The sequence below is a fragment of the Lycorma delicatula genome, chromosome 12 (assembly GCF_047948215.1).
Source record: "Lycorma delicatula isolate Av1 chromosome 12, ASM4794821v1, whole genome shotgun sequence".
NCBI classification, from domain to species: Eukaryota; Metazoa; Arthropoda; class Insecta; order Hemiptera; family Fulgoridae; genus Lycorma; species Lycorma delicatula.
In genome coordinates this window covers 62,901,248-62,922,831 of record NC_134466.1, presented here as the reverse complement: position 1 = coordinate 62,922,831, position 21,584 = coordinate 62,901,248, and the positions used below count along the sequence as shown (strand labels likewise).

Below are 21,584 nucleotides of genomic sequence, written 5' to 3'. Positions count from 1 at the left end.
TGACCACTTTCGACTCGTCCGGTCTTCCTGAGTCATTTTTTAATTTAGACGATGTCAAAAAAAAAGGACAACTAATTTCTTGTAAAATATTTTAAGTACATTTTTATAGGAAAAAAATAATAAATTTGGCGGTGTGTCGTTTCAAAAGTATGCATTTTAAAATGAATACCATCTCCGATTGTCATGGTCAAAAATGTATAAGTAATTGAAAATGATTACTGGCTGTTTAATTTATTAACGAAAATGTTTTTTGAATTTTTACATATAATTACTGCATTTTTGTGTTGCATTACTTTTATGTTAAACAAAAACATTATTATTATTCAGTATTGTAACGAGATAATCGTATGTATTGAAGTATACAATTGCATTTGTTGGCAGTATTGAACAATCATTAATACTGTGAATGTTTGTCTAACACCTTTGTGTGGGAGGGGTTATATTATAATATAAGTATTATTTATTTGGTGGTGTTCACTTTTGTTTTTCTGACCAAGTAAGTAATTTTATACCATTCTAACATAAATTAATAGAATTTAAGTAGATTTTTTTTAATGATGAATTTGTCATTACTAATGCTGTACGGTTAGTTGCTCTACAATGTAATCATTTCTTAAAACATTACTGTGTTAATTAGTCTAAGTTAGCAAGCGTAGGTTAATTCGTTAAATTATAGTTATAATATAATGGTTATATCGGGCGATATTGACAATAATCCAAAGGTTTGCTGTTTATAGTTATAGATATATAAATTAACCTAAGCTCGCTAACCTCGACCAATTAACATAAATGTTTTGATTTAAATAATAAATAATTGCAATAATTACTGAATTTATAATTTACGTACTCAAAACATTTAACAGTAATGACGTATACGATAAAAAAACATTGGGTTGGATAACATTGCATAAGTTCCGTGATTATCTTTCTATTTATTGAAAATAATAATACTTATTTTCTTATTCATATTCTACGATACTAATAAATAAGAACAGTGGATAGTTGACAGTTTTCCAATAGACTCTTGAAGTTTTCAATTAGGTTATAATTACAATAGGACCTCGATTGTTCGTTACCCGTTAATTCATCTCGTTCAATAATTCGTCATCCTTCTGGAAAAATTTGTGATTTTTATTTTAGAGGTACAATACTGATACACAAAAGTAAATTAAATTTTTAATTACTAATAAAAAGTACCCCATTAGGCCTGCAGTATAAAAATTCACTTAATTGCGACTGATGTTTTTATATGAGCCTATTGTACATTATGTATAAATTATAGTAATCATGTGAGAAAAGAACCGATAAAATTACTTTACATATCTTTCATCCATATAAACATTTTCATTTGGGCACTATTATTTAATCAGTTTTTTCATATTTCTTACACAGTGTAGTATTTTATTATCAAAAGAACTGTAATTACATCATTTCCTTTTCGTTTCTAAAATTCATTGCATTATGTGAGTCAGTTGTCTAGCAAATGTGGAAGTTATAAAAGTTTGAGATTTTTGAACACCTGTATGAGGGTGAAAGTACTATCACAGGAGTTTGCAATCCCTCATACATCAGTAAATAATATTTAAAAAAATGCAGATAAAATAGAGCAATTGATGAGTAAACTGGAAGTTACTGATGGTGATGTAACAACCAGAAAGAGAATGAAAACAACAGAAAATGCTGAACGTGACAAGCCAGTGTACATTTGGTTTGCACAGCATCATAGTCAAGGTCTACCTTTAAGTGGCTCATTAATTATTGAGGCAGTTCTTCAAATGAATGAACTATTAAATGACGATCCAGATTTTAAAGCCAGCCAGGGTTTGGCTAAATAGTTTTAAACTAAGGCAAGGAATTCGCCAGCTTGCAATTGAGGGTGAAAAATTAAGTGCTGATAGTCAGGTTGTAGTAGACTATTGTGAAAGTTTAGTTCAAAAAATAAAAGTCATAATTTAAGTCATGCGCAGGTGTATAACTGTAACAAAATGGGATTGTCCTGGAAGGCGGTTCCTTAGAAAACCTTACCATCTTCTTCCGGGAGCTCTGAGGCTGGATACAAAGTAAGGAAAGAACGCATCTCCAATCATGTATGTTCTATCGCAAGTGGTCATAGACTTCCTCTAGCTGTTATTGGCAAGTCAAAAACCCGAGAGTTTTTCCGTAGCATCTTCTTCCGGGAGCTCTGAGGCTGGATACAAAGTAAGGAAAGAACGCATCTCCAATCATGTATGTTCTATCGCAAGTGGTTGTCATAGACTTCCTCTAGCTGTTATTGGCAAGTCAAAAACCCGAGAGTTTTTAAGCATATAAATCGTGACTTATTACCAGTGAAATATTTTTCACAATGAAGTGCTTGAATGACACAAGAAATTTTTAGCCAGTGGTTTTACGATGTTTTGCGCCTGAATTCCAGCAACATCTTAGAGAAAATAATCTACCAGAAAAGGCAGAATGCAAAATTAAGGTCTTAAATCAGCAAATTTTGAAAAACCAATTTTTAAATTATGTTTTTCTTTGAAGGCTGTATACAATTCTTTTTCGTTACATAAGATGAGCTTTTTTGAATATTAATTGACTTCCTGTCAGCTTGTCTTACTGAGACACAGTCCTTCTTGCCTGGCATCATTCAGCTGTGCTGATCATTGTGGTAAAAATGTTGGTCACATTTAATAACATTTTCATCAATTACGTGACTTGGTTTCTTTTTGCAGATCTGCGGCAAAATTCCACTTGTTTTAACTAATTGTTTGGATTGAAGGGCTAAATGCTGACCAACACTAAACTCATTTTCAATTTTTTGATTGTTCCAGCTTCTTGGTAATAAAATATTAATTTTTTCGTGGGTTGATTTAACTGTTTTCATTTTATCTTTTATTTTAATGATTAATTCTTCACATTCCCTACCTAAATCAGCATAATTTTGCGGTACTAAACTGGTTTCTTCTGTAGAAATATTTAAATGAAAGGATTTGTTTAATTTACTGGTAACCGACTCGGCTATTTTCGTAACATTATTTTTTGAAATTGGTACCTTTGTGCTTTTCGATAATTTTTGAACCTTATCGGAGGAAATGCCAAGTGCTGAACAAGCTTTTTTCACAGACATGACTATAACATATTGAGGCTCAAATATATCTTCACATTCCGGTTCGCTTTCTGTATCATTTTGTGGTTTTTGCATTTTGTTTAAGCATTTTGTACACAGTGCTCTGCCTGGAATTAATTTTAAATTTGAATTGCATGTTGAAAGTGTCAAAGATATTTCTAAGAGAGATCACCTGCTTAGTGTGATAGCTAAATGGGTCCGAGTGACTTTTCCCATTAGTATGAAAATATTTATCTAAATATTCAGTTTTATGAAAAGTACAGATACTTTTTGTTTCAGTACATCCACTTCTTAAAGATATCAATGTTATTTGCTGTTTAGTAAACTCCAAAATATCGTGCAATACTGAAGATCTAGTGTAAGTCAATTTGTGACATACTGTTTCAGTGTAAATGCTAATTGAACACTCCATAATCTGTTTTTATAAAATGCTAGGGTTCTTACAATAACAATACAGTTAGTATAATTTATAAAACTACCAATTGCACCTCACTTTGTCTTATTCCAGTTTCTCTACAACTAAAATTAAAAATTTCTCTAATTAATAAAATTAGAAATAAAAGAGAAGTTTACTGTTAATAAAATTACTTTTTAAACAAGTATATAATACTTAACCACAGTATTAACACTAGCAACAATACAACATGTCGCATTGAAATCAAAACAGTAACAGAGACTTCTACAATGTTTACATTCAGGATTTTGCAAACATTTATGTCCATCCATGTCTATTTATTTTCGTGTTTAAACATGACTGCGTGTATGAGTCATAGTAACAAACTATCTTTAATATAAGCTATCTCATTATAGATATATCAAAATATTTTTTATAATAGACCTACATTATAATCTGACAAAATACTTGCTGTGAATTTTTTGGATACATTGTTCAATGTATCCAAAAAATTTTATAATTTTTTTCTCATCTTATTTTAGTTTTTTTTTTTTGTTGATATTATTATTGTAATTATTATTATTGTTATAATTTTACAGTTAGAAGGATGGTGTTTTCAGTGGTTTTGATGGCTTCATTACTCGTCAACACCTTTGAGTAACAAACGGTTTTAAAGTATATAAAAAATACTTAATACTGTAAACATTTCAGATTTTTGCAACCTGTTCCGCAGGTAGTTTTTGGGCCCCAAAAATGAGACATTTTCAAAATCTTATGATTTGGAGCCATTTCTTTTAATGAAGTACCCTCAGAACAATCAATTTTTTTATAAGTACTACTAGTATCTAAGAGTTAAAAGTTAGAAAATAGGCCTGTTACCCCAAGTCCTTCATTATTTATTTTGGGCCCAAAATTTGAAAAAAAAAAAACAATTGTAAACGTAACTTCAGTAAACGTTACAAGATTTGGTTATGTAACAAAATGAATTTTGAGTACACTAAGATGAAGTTCCATCTTTATTCTTTCCAAAAAGCCCTTTTTGACCCTCTGTATGATGTAAAATAGGAATGCTACAGCTTATGGAAAAAGTGATGTAAAGGACTGTTTTTACCTGTTGGCGAGTTAGAAAATATTCTATTATTCAAGAAAAATTTAAAAAAAAATATAATAGTATTTTTTTGCCACTGCAAGGTGGGTAGTTATATTTCAAATATCATTAAAATCAAAAGTTTTAAAAATTTGTTGAATTAAATTGGAATACCCCAAAACACAAAGACAGAATAAAAACATCTTTATAACTGACTAAATACATGTCTACTTAATAGTCTCACAAACTATCAATTCTGTTAAACAGCCACTGAAATTATATAGCATGTCAAAAAAATTAGAATTATAAATATTTGAAAGCGATGTATAAAACATATGAACATCGTATATAAATATTAATACCCCCTTAAAATTAGTTCTGCCTCTTGTTTATTAACTTTTAATTTGTAACATAAAATTTGTTGTTAGATTTGATGATAAATTGAATAAATTGGTTATCGCTAAAGCGAGTACTGCCATTTCCTGAGGGGTGCTAAGAGACCTAAGGATCACTTGGATTTAATTTAAGTTTAATAATTTATTTATTGAATTTGAAATTTTATATGCACATAATTTGAAATATGTTACATGGTGGTAAGCAAGGTATAACATAATGTTGAACTTAGATATGAGTAAACAAAGATGTACACAGCAATATTATAAATCTGTTTCACAAACATTACAGTAATATAATAAATAAAAGTTCCATAAACTTGTGCATATTTTGACATTTATATATCTAAACAAGCTTGCATTATTTATTTTTTAAATTCTGTTTAAACTGATTAATTCTTAGTTAGTATTTTCCCCCATTTTTAGTAACCTTTATTAGTGTGGGAATGTTAAAAAAATTATTTATTCTAAAATCAGAATCATTTTTGTAGCATACATAATTGTCATCAGTTGAAATTGACCGGTTTGCAAATATTTTAATGTATTCTGTTATAAGGTTTTTATCTTAATTTATACGATTAAATCTCTCATAACATTCATTATACCGCATCTAAGTTACTTCCACGTAATTTTTCTGTATTATTTTTAATTATTAAAATTCAGTGTAATTTTCATTGATTGCCAGTAGTTATTTGTTGTGCTTCGTTAAGCGTTAGACAATGCATGAGACTTATCTTCTTTAACAAATCATTTGAGTGATATTTACATGTAATATTTATTAAAACTGTAACAAAGATGTACATAATACAAAAACTCATTTGAGCCACATGTGGCTCACACAGCCTCCTGATGTTCTTTAGTTTTTAATTAGAGGTCCATGTGTGAGCCTTAGAGGGATCATATGATTAATTTTAGTATTATTTACAAAGTATTCTTGTATAGAACAAGGTTATATTTATAACTCTTAAGGAAACTACCTATTTACATCTTTTAACTACTGTTATTATTACTTACATCATACTATGTTAAAAAAATATTTACAGAAAACAATTCTGTTCATAATTTCTATCATTTAATTATCAATTTTGTTATAAAGAATTCAATACAGAACTTTTTTATACAAAATCATGATCAACAAAGTTTCTATCAAAGATTTTATGAGATGACAAAATCAGTCAACAGCCGAAGCAATCGAAAATAAAAGAAGGCATCATACACATAACATTTTGTCATCACCCTTTTGATAATTTTTGCTGAGGTTTCTCTATCATCTGTTTACCCCTTCATTTTGTAGCAGCCACTGCATCTCTGTCTTGCTGTTAACTTCTTACCTTCAGTCTTGATCAGCCTATCTACTCTTGCAGTTTCTTTTGTAGATACACCTTGACTGACTTCAGTTTGCACATCATTGTCGTACATCTGTAAAACATGTAAAGTCAATTCTTCCCTAAATATTTGGGTTTTCGTTGGAAGTTTCTGTTCTTTGATAACAGGGTTGTATGAAAACCAAGCACTGATAATTTATGTTTTTTGACGAAAACAGTATTTCAAAAATGATTTTTTTATATCACTTGATTGACTTGACTCAACCAAACAGCGGATTCACGCTTTGTGAATCATACATGAAGCAGTAGCTTACATCCCCAGTTATAATTATTTGCAAAAAATTTGGATCGCTATAGGCAATTTCAATGAAGTCTTGAGCGTAAGAAAGACGCACCCGTTTTTTGTTTTGCGATCAACAAATGTGGAACGAAATGAGAGCACACCTATCAGCAGTTCATTTTTTCTTTTAAAATTTTACATGCCGTGTCTTTACCGATGTTTAACACTTCAGCTATGGGCTGAAGGGTAAGATGAGGTTGTTTGAGCAGGAGCGTGTGCACTTTCGCAATATTTTAATCATGAACAGCTGTTGTTGGCCTTCCACTTCGTTCATCGTCATCTAACGACTCTCTACCGTTTTTAAACGCTTCTATCACATTTATGTTGAAGTACAAGATGGGGTTCATATCTGAATGCTTGCTGTATCATAGAATAAGTTTCAACGAAAGATTTTTGAAATCGAACACAAAATTTTATCGTGCTTCTCTATTCCATATTGCAAGCTCCCACAAGATCACAGGAACACAACGTACGTAGCTGAATATAACTCGAGACTAGAGTGATGAAATGAAGAAATTTTGTACACAGGCTTGTCAGGGATTGTGCTACACATTTCCCTGATTGTTCGAGAGATGGCGCTACTTGTATCGAATATAGAAATTTTATTCGGGAATTTTTCAGACCTACTGTATATGTAAGTACTTCTGCACTGTTGTAATCTGTAACTACCTTGGGTTTCATAGTGGCCTTTCTTTCTGTTTTGTTGAAATCATTAACAAATGCCTGTTATTTTTCCATTTCAATATATATTTTTTTTTGTACCTGAACCTTGTGCTATAACTACTTCAATTTTTTTCAGTTTGGTTTCTGTTAATTGTTTTGTATTTCCTTTTTGATTAGCCATTAATATACCAGCAAGATTTGTGTAACAATCAAGTAACTAAGAAGTCAACGATACCCTTGTATACCAATTTTCAAAATAGTGTTCATCCAACATCAAGTAATGGTCCAGCAAGCTCCAACACAATTTTTCTGGAACCCCCTTTGCTTTAAATTACGTCTTTTCTAGCATATATCTTGAGATTCCATATATAGCCACAGACAAGGCATAATTTGAAAAGTTTCATCCCGTGCTGATGTCTTTTTTTTTGGGTAGTTTTGATGAAAGACAAGCTGTTCCCCTGAAAAGAATTATTTTTCATAGATTCAGATCTCATCCTGAGGATTCATTTATTCTTGAAACTTTGGGAGAAGCTAGTCGATGAGTTGTTGAATTTTATATAGTCTTTCATCATATGGAACATTTCCATTATTTGAAGCATGGAACATTCTCAGAAGAATCTCAAATATGTTACAGTAAATTAGCTTACTAACTTGGTTATAATACAACAGACTTGCTATATAGTCGGCGTTTTACTAACACCCATCCACAGAATCTTTGCATTACATTTATATCTGGTGTATTTCATTTTTTCAATCTAGAGCTTTTTTATAATTATCGATTGCTCTTTTTCTCCTTCGAAATTCAATCTTTTGTTTTGCATAATGATGTGTCTCATTACCTTAAGAAATTGAAAATGCATTATTGAAGAAAAGTGCACAATACGTTTCTTGGGGGTTGGCATCTGTACCTTTGCTGTTATTTTTCATTATTAACTAATTGTGGAAAAACATTGGGATAAAATATCATGTATATCTAAGTTATTAGATTAAGTTAGATTAGATTCATTATCTCCTTCGTTATCATTGTATAGTGCATTGTTGAAAACATTAGAGCATTGGAGGCTCCCACGGTGCACACTCCAAGATATTCTCAACTTGACCAGGAATACAAGAAATATGAATATTGCTGCTGCTACTTATGTCAGCCGAATTACTGACAGAATCAGATATCAGATATAGTGCATTGTTGAAAACATTAGAGCATTGGAGGCTCCCATGGTGCACACTCCAAGATATTCTCAACTTGACCAGGAATACAAGAAATATGAATATTGCTGCTGCATGTCAGCCGAATTACTGACAGAATCAGATATTCATAATTCTATCATAACTTTCTTCTGAATCACTCTCTATAAACCTCTAATTTTTTGTCTTGTCATTTACGATTGGTTTGTCAAATTTTGATCTGTATTCAGGGTTTTCATCAGTCAGTGTCAAAATCAGCATTTTCACTAGAACTCATTAAAAAATAAATCAAAACACAAAAGTGTTATGCTGGAAAACACTAGAATTAGGTTTGGAATAAAATAAATGTTCTTAGGTTTAGAATAAAATTTTTTTGTTACTTTACCAGTAGACGATTAAACATTTCTAGTTTGTAGAGAATTTACTTCTGAGGATATGAATGTAAATACATCGGTTAAAATTAAACAAATTTAGTTTAATAAAATAAAAAAAAAAGAAACTAGATCTGTAACTAAATGAAAACAAATAGAAAACTTATCAATAACAGAAAGAATTCATAAGAAATATATTTAAAAAAATAAAATCACGTACATTAGTATATATCAAAGAATCAGTGAGCCATGGGCCATATCACATGGCCTCTTAGAGAGATTAATTTGAGCCATGTATATGGCGGCATCTGTTAATATCATTCGTCTGTTCTTGTGTTCTTACCTTTTTCATTGAAGAAAGCTTGCATCAGTATCAAATAAAACCCCATTCAAGCCACCACAAAACATAACCAAAGAACAATCATTAAGGAGTTATAAGACAGCTGTTTATGAAAAACTCAACAGTATATATATATATATATATATATATATTTTATTTTTATTATGAATATTTATTTTAATTTTCGTTTTTTTTTTATAGATAATGAATAATGAATGGGCCTGTAAATAATACTTTTAATAATGAAGCTGTGCCTCTTAATAAAAATATTAAATTAGAGACTGAACAGGATAATGTAGCACAAATGATATTCTTTTTTTACCACATCACGTGACTGAAACTAACACATCACATGAGCATGTAAGTTTTTTTGTTTTTTTTTTTATATGTTTGAGGCAATATGTTACTTTACATTCATTTCTTTCTAAATGTTTATTCCTGTTTTCTAACAGTTCTTCATTCTTTTGCTTTATTCTTCCCTTCTCTCTTCTGAGCAAATGCTGTTTCTTTTTTCTACCTTTCTGTGAAATCTTTACTGGTTTTCTGAACATTATTCTTTACTGTAGTATCTCCTTGAAAAAATATTTCAATTTTCATTTACAACCACTGAAATCTGTTGATTTCCATTCTTTTTTTCTGTAAATGGGGTTGAAAATCTGTTTTGTGAGACTGAAAAAGATTTGGCTCTTCTTTTTCGATTGAGATGACATTTTGTCAGTTTCATTTCATTTGAAATGTCTTTATTACTTCTTAATTTGCATTCATTTTCTTGCATTCTTATCGGTTCTAGAATCTTTTTCAAGCTTTTACTCTATTTTTCTTTTGGATTTTGTTTATCTGATTTTAAACTGAAGATGCATCTGATGCAGATTCTGCTGCTAAAGATGCATGTAGTCAACTATCCTTCACTACCTGTATTACTACATCCGACTTTATTTACCATGTCAAACACACACTTTGTGAAAGGTAGCAAAATGACTCGATTGCCGTGGTAGGTAACAAACTTTGACATTTCAATGGTACTGTGTTGCCACAGGAAAATTTGCTGAGAGGAAGAGGAAGTGGTTATCTGCCAATTACGGATAGGACATACAAGAGCTTCTCACAGGTACCTGATGTCAGCAGAAAATACACCGATGCATGTACAATGCGAGTGCCACTTCACTGTGTGCCACATCCTTGTGGATTGCATATGGTATGTGGCCTTACATGATAAATTTAAATTGCCCATGAATTTTCATCAAATCCTGGGCAGTAATAAAGAAGTTTTGGACTGGGTATTTTTATTTCTTCCAAGTATTAGTATTTTACATACTTTTTAATAGTGTGCTTAAATTTTTTTGTACAGTAGTTGTATATTTTTGTGTTTCACATTTTAGTTTATTTTGTCATTGCTTTTAATATTTTAGTTTTAATTTTAATTTTTGTTTTTAAGTGTTTATTTATTTTAATTTTGTTGTTATCTTATTAGATTTTATACTTTATTTCTATATTTCATGTTTTTTTCCTGGGCATCGTAACAAAAATGTTTTTTGCCTAGAAAAAAACTGAAGCAAATAGGTTCTCTGGTTTGATTAATGTATTTTAGTGCCTGATTTTGGTATCTACTGAGATGTCCTTTTTGTTAAAAAAATCTTTTGTTAGTTGGTAGGCTAATTTTATTTTTCTCACGTTTGTTTGATTGGCTTTTTTATCTAAATCATTAATTTGAATTATTTCTCCCATATATTTAAATTTGTTAACTTTATTGATTTTTCCGAATTTCATTTTTAGGGACTTGGGGAAATCTTGGTTGGTCATGAATTCTGCCTTTTTCAAAGAAATCTTTAGCCTTATTTTCCCTGCAAATTATTTTAAGTATTTTACTTGTTCAGCTGCCTTTTTGAGGTTCTCCAAGAAAATTGTAATGTTTTCAGCATGGGCTAAGCACTTACTTTCAATTTCAGACTCGATTTTATTTACTGTCTGTTCCAATTAGTATTGTTAATTATGTTGGGATCCACACCAAATTCTTCTAGGATGTTAAATAAGGAAGTCCTATAGATTGAGTTGTATGCCTTTTTGAAATCTATGAAGACAATTACTTAGTTTTTATACCTTGTAATTTTTTCCCTTATTATTGTTTTAAGGTTTGATATTTGTTCTGCGCATAATCTTACTTTTCTGAATCCTTCTTCATATAGTAAAGTAAATAGAATCACAGATTTTATAGGCAGCATATCTAAAAGATTTTATGTGGTATTTCTAGTAATTTTAATTTCAAGTCAGCATAAGGTCGCCAGACAACAGAACCGTATTTGTGTACTGTATAAATGTGTGAACTGAAATTCTGCAGCGTTAATATTTTTTATAATTTGTAGAGAATCTCTTAATAAAATTGACCATTTTTAGTGACTTAGATACAGTAAAACCAGTGTATTCACTGAAGGATAACTTGTTATCAAAATATACAGCTAAGTCTTTAATAGATGATACCTTTTTTATTGCAGTATTATTTTGTATTATAAAGTTTCAATGTATATTAACATTTGCAAACGTTCCAAATTGACTATGAAATCAATTTTTTTTAAGTTAATATAAATACCATTTAAGTCAAATCATTTTTGCACAAAGTTCAATCGGAAGTAATTGAATATAAACTAGATTTGTAATAGGCTTAAATAATTTCATATCATCTGCAAAAAATAGAGAAAAAAAGTTAATAGTGTATGAATAAACTGTTTCTTATAAATACTATGAAAATTGGAGAACTCAAATGCATGCCTTTGGTTTACTCCACATTTAACGTAAATAGACTTAGAGATAAAGTTATCGGTTTTAACATAGGGAATTTGTTTGTACAAAAGAAATGTATACAAGACAACAATTTATTATTAAATCCACATGCAGCTAGTTTTTTGATAAGTAATTTGATATTAACCTACATCAAATGCACAACGAAAATCAGTATTAATTCCATCAACATAATTACCATCATTTAGTACATCACCAGTATCTTCTGTATATTCACACAAGTTCGTTCACGTAGATTACCTTCCATAAAACCATGTTCTTCAAGAACTATATTAATTTGTTTATGCAAAATGTGATTTTCATACAAAAGAGCTTGGCAAAAAATTCCATTTTCAGAGGTAGATTAAACGATTGTTTCTCAATAATTATAATTAAGATTTTAGCCCAAAACTAGTATTATTGAAGCGTACAGTGTTTTTTACGAGACAACCTATCTTTAATTTCAATGATTATTTTATGGGGAAAACACGTTGTAATCATTGAAACAATTTGAATAAGATGATGATATTTTGAAAATAAAGTATTTAATATTAAGCTTTTAATTGAGGTTGGAATGATTTAAAAAGATCATTCAAAAACTACAGCTGCAACTAGTAGTTTAGCATGTTGTTGCTATAATGACCAGCAACAACAGGCATGGTTTAATAATGCCTTTCACGCAGTTTTGTCAGACTACTTTATACATCGTTAATATTATAAATTTTAATTTTTGTAAGTATTATTATTATTACTATACTGTTGGTGTTTGTTATTTTCATTTATTTTTATTTTTACAATTATTCGCAATATTTCTATCAAAGACATCTATATAAAAAGAATAACAGATTACATAAAGGCATTAAAACCGTATCGGTAAACATTATACATATTATTAGAATGCTGAAATTTAAAAAAAAAATGTGGTTGCAAGCAACCACTTTTTCTTAAAGCTACTGTTTGATTTCAGCTTTCCTCCAGCTGTTGTGGTAACTTTATGTACCACAAAAGGGAAGTAAGTTGTGTTATCTATTATTACTGCATTCCCTTTTTGTAAGTTATTTGTACTTCATTCATAAACCAATTTTATGATAAAAATCATAATTTATGATAAAATATACGTCGACCATCACATGATGCTTTTAATTTGTGATGACTTAAAAATCCAATTTTTTCACAATACGACAAACGGTCATAAATGATAAAGTTTGCTTCCAGTCTTTCCCGTATTTCTTCTTTGAACTTCTTAACGATAAGGATTTCATTCTGAATGGTAGAGTTAGTATTGATATATGTTTCTGCACAATACATGATGGTTAAAATTGTCCAGTAACAGATTTCCATCCGGTGTCCTATTTTCCCATTTTTCCCTGGCATTTCAAACTGAACGCAACTGTTGTTATCGCATTCCTTAGCTGTCCTACATATCCTTTGTACTGATCTCCAACTAATGCCGCATGTATCAGCATTGAGTTCATGAACTTATCAAAGTAAATCACGCTATGGAATTCAAAGTCCATAAAAAGGATAGCTAAGTTCATAAGGATAGCTTTTGAAAAAATTTATATTCATTGTAGATTACATTTCTCGAACTACTTTTAATTGTATGGTCATCTTGACTGGAAAACGAAGGTGTTTCCCTCTTATTCGTATTACACATAAGATAGTTACAGAAAAATTACAAAAAAAAAATCTAACTTAAAATCTGATAAAAAAAATGCAAATTAACTTTTTATTATAAACTGTCTTTGGCATAATGCAGCACTGTTAAATAAATAAAAAAAACAGCGTGAACTGAACATATGGAAATAAAAAATACATTTAATTTATTAGATATCACAGCTAAATACTTATTGAATCCATCAGACTGAAGACTGGCATTGCAATTAATTTATACTAATATACAATGACATAATATCAATATACTGTTATCAGTATTGATACTTTACTGCTCACTGAGACTGCTTCTTCATTCCTTATATTGCCACAATTTTTTAAATCTATTATTATGATCCTCACCGTAAAACAGTAATGTTTATTAATTCAACTCTAAAAATAAAAATTCTAAAAAATTAATGCCTGATATTAATGGAAATTTATTTTTTCTAATCGTTTAATCTACTTCCAAAAGTAGAACATTTTTATCTGTATCGGTTTGGATTTTATAGCAATTCAAGTCGCCATTCTCAAAAAAAAGTGCAAAAAGTGTGTTTTTCGTGCCCTTAATTTTCAGAAAAATGATTGTAACTAAAATTGGTCGAATCCAGGTAGTGCAAAAATAATTGCATTTTCTGATGATACCTTCATTTTTATTGTGGGATTTTTAACTTACATGCAGCAGTTTAAATACTAGCGCCGTTTTTCATAGTGACCACTCTAATATAATTGCAATTTCTCGCAAAAATTTCTGTATCATAATCAATATCAAATTCTGGTCAGGCATCGTGATTTTCTTATGCTACAAAATTGCATTTCCATATTCTACACAAGCTTCAAGGTTATGTGGCAACATAACAAATAAATAACTATTGTTTAGAATTTATCTTTCAGTCATTGAATTTGAATCTTACAAAATTTCTATTTTCATAATCTGGTATGCGTTGATCAGATATAAGATAAGAATTCAAAATTTTAGGTTACATTATCTTTAAAGGTATATTTATAACTAACAAAAATTTTACCATAGACAATATTAACACTAATGTTTGTGAGATTAGAAAAAACTAAATGAGGAAAATTACCGCAGCAGTTAAACAAATTATTGGATTGTAATAGATTACAGTTTGTAGAATAATCTGTAGGTGAGTAGCGTCATTTTTAAAATTTAAATTTGGATGATAAAATTTGGTGTAAGAAACATTTTCTAGGTTCTCCCATATAAAATCTGGCTTATTAAAGCCATAATAATAATAATTTGACTGTGGCTGTACTGTTAATGTGTGTGGTAAGTGGATTAGAGATACAAATTATTTCTATTTTACAAATTATACAAAAATTCATAAATATTTACTTTTTTAGCATTCATTTTTTTGTTTTGCATTGCAGCAGGTAGATTTAATACAACTGAAAGAGGAACCGGTTAATATGATTAATGGTGGTATTCCAAAAGATCCTTTATCACTTGAAGAGAACATCTCAGTTAAATCAAAAAATGTAAAAGTGGAAAATGAAGTGGTAAGACTATTAGATTTTGCATACAGTGGAATACCAGTTATCTAGATTGACCTTTGCTCTGGATAACTGGAAAGAGAATTTAAAAAGTTTAATATATATCATTTTAATGTTTAAATGGGTAAAAGTATTTATGTGAAAGTAAAAAAAAGTCACTAAAATAAAAAAGAAATTTGGAACATGTACAATGTAAGAAAAATATTAATGTGATACATTAGTATGGTGTAAAAAAAACAATGTGTAGAAATTTACTTTTATAATTAGTTTAACACATCCCTTAATACAGGGTGAGCAACATAAAACCGAACTCATAATGTAACTGCTGCAGAATCTGTAGGTTATTTTGGAATGAAATTTGATAAATGATAGATAAATTAAATAAGAAAAACATAAAACTTAATTTAAATGTTGCATTTATATACCATATTGTTACAAAAGATGTTTAAAATGGCCACCCTGGACATCGATGCACTTTTGTGCTCAACTGTTATATTGAGTGTTGTCTGATGCAAAATATTGTCATTTGTGTTGATTTTTTGTTAAATGTTCACCTTCAGAATGTTTGATGTATGACAAGTTACTCCATATTTTTGAAAGATGTATTCTTTTTCATTATCGGTTACTTGTGCATAGAATTCTTTGAAAATTGAGAGGTAACTTGTGTATTGACAGTCTGGTGAAAAAATATTGTTCCCACTATACAATTACAGCACTGTGGCCTTCGCTTTCTTCTGTTTTGTCTGTGTTTTGATGAAATCACTGTTATTTTTCCATTTCTTTTTTTTTATATCTGAACATTGGGCTGTAACTATTTTACCTTTTTTCCCTTTGGTTTCTTTTAATTGTTTAGTATTTTTTATTTGATTAGCTGTTAATGTACCAATAAGATTTGTATAGCAATCAAGTAACTGAGAAGTCAGTGATACCGTTGTATATCAATTTTCACAAAGTCTTCATACAGCACAAGTAATGGACCAATAGTGTTCATCCAGCATCAAATAATGGTCCAGCAAGCTCAAACACATATTTTTCTGGAACCCCTTTGTCTGAAATTGTTTCTTTTCCAGTATATATCATGAGATTCCATGTGTAAACACAGAGAAGACACAATTTGAAAAGTTTCATCCCATGCTGTTGTAAATTTTTTTTGATTGCTTTGATTAGACAAGCTGTCCCCCTGAAAAGAATTATTTTTCATCGGGAGAAGCTAGTCTATGAGTTGTTGAATTTTGTACAGTCTTTCTTCGTGTGATACATTTCCATTATTTGAAGTATGGTACATTCTTAGAAGAATCTCAAATTAGCTTACTAACCTGGTTAGAATACAACAGACTTTCTTTGTACTCTGCATTTTACAAAGACCGATCCACAAAATTATCCCACAGAATCTTTTCATTTCATTTATGTCAGGTGGATTCCATTTCTTCAATCTAGAGCTTCTTTATAATTCTCAATTGCTTTCTTTCTGTTACCAAATTCAATCTTTTGTTTTGCATAATGATTTGTCTCGTAAGTAATTTGAAAATGGCATGATTGATGAAAAGTGTATAATACAATTGGGGGTCTATACCTTTGTTATTCCATCATTAACTAATAGTGGAAAGACATTGGAATAAAATATCCTGTATATCAAAGTTATTAGATTAAGTTAGATTAGATTCATTATCTCCTTCATTGTTATCATTATATAGTGCACTGTTGAAAAGATTGGAGCATTGGAGGCTTCCACGGTGCACACTCAAACATATTCTCAACTTGACCAGGAATACAAGAAATATGAATATTGCTGCCGCTACTTATGTCAGCCAAATTACTGACAGAATCAGACATTATTTGAATACAGAGGTTGTGAATAGAAACGTGTTCTTTTGGAAAATTAATTTTAATATGAGCACTAGTTTAACTTTTCTAATTTTAATGTTTTGATTGAGAAGAATTATCTGTAAATAAAAATAAAAAAAAATTATTTTACAATAAAATATTAATTTTAAATTGAAGAATTTGGAAAAATATTTTTACCACAAAGGTTCAATGATCTTACACTATCAGATTTGAATGAAACTAGTAATTCTAAAGTCGTTTATATAACATATAAGGGTATGAAAAAAACATCTAATGGACATAATTATCATGATGTAGAGTTTACATGTGGTATTGATGTTGCATATTAAATAATACACGATACATGTGAAACTAATTTCTTTTATCTCCATATGGAAGTGTATCTATAAGGTTTTCCAACACGAATCTTTTGTCATCATATGTAGAGAGAGCTTTTTTATACTGATCAATCGAGTATATTTGATGATTAAAACTACGTAATGATTTCGAGGTGGAATATGAAATGTTTCTAATAAATAAACAGTCTTTAGAAATGTCATGATTTAAAACGTTTAAATTACAATCTTTATCAAATATACGAGAATTTTTTTTAATTCCCTTGGCCGTCTTTTTTTGTTCTAAATAACACTTTATCACCCCAAATCATTGAATACATTTTTGCTTTTAACCCGACAAATTCATAGATTGGTTTCCCACTCATTTCATCTTTTAAAAGCCCTATATCATTTTTATCTGAGGTGTAAACATTTGGATCTTGTTGATTCAGTTGTTTTGATCTTTTAAAATGTTCCTGTTTTGTTGGAGTAATTGAGTATAATAAACGAATCTGTATCTGTCATTAGTAGTTTTGTTTTCATATCTATATCTAGGTAAAAAGTGATTATAATGATAATCATACATGATTAGTTTTGCCAAATCTGTCATGGTGAAACCTATATATATGGGTTTGTTCAAGTATATATATTTTTTTCATCATTGATATTCCAACTACATGTTTCCATAAATATAAATGTTTTACTCTTGGACTGGCGTTTAATTTTTTAAATTTTAATTTATTGTTGATCAAACACATATCGATTTGCTTTCTTACATTTTCAATAGTTTTACCATAAACACTGTTGATCAATAGTTTATAGACTTTTGTGGCACACCATGCGTTGAAATTTTTCAAAACAATCTTTCAACCATGGAGATTGATTAAAACCGAGTTCTGTGTATTTTCTTCAACATCATACCCTGTTAAAGATACAATTTTAACGTTCTATAATGTAAAACGTATTTGTGTTTATCTTCCAAAGTACACAATAGTTTTTTACACGCTACTCGTTTTTTGTCGGAAAGAAATGGAGAAATCATATTGGGAATGGATTTTCTCTCTGGTGCAAGTAGATAATCTCTGTGTTTCATGTTAGTGTTTGGGATATCTTAAATCAGCTTCTAATATATAACCCATTTCCTCTTTATCTTTCAAATCTTTCACATTTGTGAACAAATATTCGAGTTCATTTTAGTCACACCAAGTGAATCCATCTACAGACAATGGTTCCATCATACAACGACCATAAAGAGATCCGACATCATAATATTTAATAAATTTTGTCGGTTTATTATCATCATAATTATCTATATTTGGATCATTTGCCAAGGCATAACGGTTGGGAATCATCAACACCCCACCACGAATGCCTTTTTCAAAAAACAAATACATATCCGGGTCTGTAACAAGTTCCAATTGTACTTTCGTAGCCTTGAGTGCTGCAAACAAAAATAAATGTGGAGCTGATATATAATGACAAGGATTCAAACTGTTTATGTCAATCATTTGTTTACGAAAATTTTCAAATACACCAACAGCATAACGTACAATTTCATATAGAAATCATGGTATTCACCAAGCGTGTTAATTTTAAAACTACTCCAAACATTTTGCGCATGTTTATAATCTGATTCAGAGATATTTTCTCTCTTTAAATCATCATAAAAAGCCTCGGTGGGTGGTAATTGTGTTTCATTAAAAACAGAGCTGATGTAATATATGTATAGGGATAAACACCTTTTTGTTTCAGATTAACATATAAATCAAATCTTTTTCTTTATCATTTTCATCACAATTACCTTGTATACTTTTTTCAAATTGAGAGTATGTTGTTTTTGTTGGGTCTAAAACCTAAAAAATATTCATTTAGTGGACTGTAATTTCCAAGAGCGATTCATCCGTCGGGTGGATAATAAATAATGTGTGGAATTGGTTAAAAATCTTATTGTTCATTGAAAACCGTTAATAGCTTAATGTTAACCTACGCAGAATTGTAATCTTACAATCGTGAATTTTATATGTCAACATGAATTCTCTTGATTTTTGAAGCATACGATTATAAATAAGAAATCAAAACATAATAGTTAAAGAAATTTTATATTACCTTAGATTCACATATTAAAAAAAACATAACATAAGACATTAGATTTACATATTAAAACATAACATAAGACATTTGATTTACATATTAAAACATAACACAAGACATTTCAGCATTAGTTGACACATATTAAATTTTCAACAAGCAATTATAGGGAGAGATTTTACATTTTGTAGTGTCTTATGCATTACATTGAGGTGAACTAACAGAACATGGTTTTAATAGCCTTAAAGAATACAATACAACAATTCAAAAGATGATTTTCTTTTGTTTTTAAATTAAAGTTCTTCTTATTACGATAAACACATGAAATCATATAGTTAAATCTTGATAAATAATACAAAACTTATTACATTGCTAATACACAGCTGCATAAATCCGAACGCCTATCGTTTGAGTAGCAGACTGATGCGAGCACATCCTGTAGCAGAGAGTAGTATTAACTAACCAGCAGAACGGGAACCATATGTTCGGTAGAAACATGCTGAACAGTTTTAAACAACTTCTTCTTTTTAAATGAACCATCACAATCAAGTAAACTATACACCAAATCATCTAAGCTGTAAGATAGAAATTGATAGGAATCTATAAATCAATATGATATTTCATTCTTGAGTGTTAATAGATACGAGTTTTTCACTGTTGTTTGCAATACAACAAATTTCAAATTTATCTTTCAATTCATCCATCGCCAATACAATATGATGTGAATCGTATCCACATAAATTATGAAATACAACTGGAATAAATGTTACGTGTTTACAATTTAAATTACAATTTTCATGCGCAGGACCAATAAATTTACCACTTGTGTGAGAATGATGTCTTACAAGTTTCCCACCAATCTCACATATGTTTCCACATATAACACATTTAGTATGTTTTTCAAATTTTTTTTGATCTTTTTCACTCATATTGCACTCTTTATTAGTTGATAATTCCTTTTTGAAATATTCGTATTTATTTTATAAATCAATGAAACTTTTCAACTACCTTTTATCATCATCTATAGTAGCTCTGTGTAATTCAAAATCATAACAATATCCAGGTGGTTTATGAGAATGTGTTTTTGTAGTATTACTAGTGTCTGGTTCAGAGTTTGCAATTTGATTTGGAATGATAAACGATACGAAATCTGCATATATAACAAAAGGCACGCGTAATGTTGAAGAATAGTCTTTAAACGATACTATATTACCTCGTCTATGATTCTCTCCTTTGCCAATCCATTCATTTGGCATTCTAATTCTCTGAACCTTTCCTTGTTTACAACTATTCCTATTTTTCAACTTGTAATCTTTTAACGTTAAATACCTTATCTTTCATATCACTAACATCCCATGAGTGTTTATTAAAGAACCACCCAATGCTTGTTTTGTATCTGGTATTTGAATATGCAACATCAGTTCAGAAACAGATATTTCTTTATTTAGTTTGTTTCCATTCAAAATAATATTCAATAGACAATTTATTTTCCACGTAAAGTTTTATTTTTTCTAATTTGTTTGATTTATAAAGAGTTTTTCCGTGTGAAATAAAAACATCTTTAATATATTCACAAATTAATTCTATAAGTAAATGGATTAGAAGTGTATTTTTTATATAATTGTTCAATATCACCATTTATATTATCTAAAAATATTTTTAAATCATTCTTGTCAGACAGATTTTTATAACAAAATACTAATTTACTAGCATTATCAATTCGTTCAAAATTCATGGTTTTTTGCATTCTTATTACAATTTAAATAATTTTAATAATGATGCGTTATTGATGTTAACATTCACTCTTGTCTCTCCTCTCTCTCTCTCTCTCTCATATATATATATATATATACTAATTAGAATGGGTGTTTCCCATGACATCACGTGTTCTTTTTATTCTTTTGTAATTAATGAGTATTGTTTTATGAAGGATGCAGAATTGTGCTTACTAGTTGTGTTTTGCTGTGCTTTTTGTAGTAAATACAGTCTTTCGTGGTGAAAAAGAGGGGGTCGCTCTTGCGAAAAATAAACCTAACTTTTGCGTCAGTGGCTCATGCTCAGGACTGGTCGGACTGATGCAGGAGTTGAGGTTTCTATACTATTGGCATTATGTATTAATATTATTTGCCTGTTATTGTGTTCTTATCTTTTTCATTGAGAAAGCTTGCATCAGTATAAAATATAACCTCATTCAAGC

The 21,584-nt window shown here is 29.6% G+C and overlaps 2 protein-coding genes across 8 annotated transcripts in view; both read left to right on the top strand.

Annotated features, from left to right (window-relative positions):
• LOC142332974 (uncharacterized) overlaps positions 1 to 21,584 on the top strand; it is a 238,217-nt gene that overhangs the window by 51,749 nt on the left and 164,884 nt on the right. The window lies entirely within an intron of this gene.
• LOC142332975 (uncharacterized) overlaps positions 1 to 21,584 on the top strand; it is a 144,744-nt gene that overhangs the window by 111,608 nt on the left and 11,552 nt on the right. For all 7 annotated transcript variants that reach the window (XM_075379731.1, XM_075379732.1, XM_075379726.1 and 4 more), the window contains exons 3-4: positions 10,240 to 10,398; positions 15,018 to 15,146. In XM_075379731.1, coding sequence (XP_075235846.1) covers positions 10,240 to 10,398; positions 15,018 to 15,146 — 288 coding nt within the window. The remainder of the gene's footprint in view (positions 1 to 10,239; positions 10,399 to 15,017; positions 15,147 to 21,584) is intronic.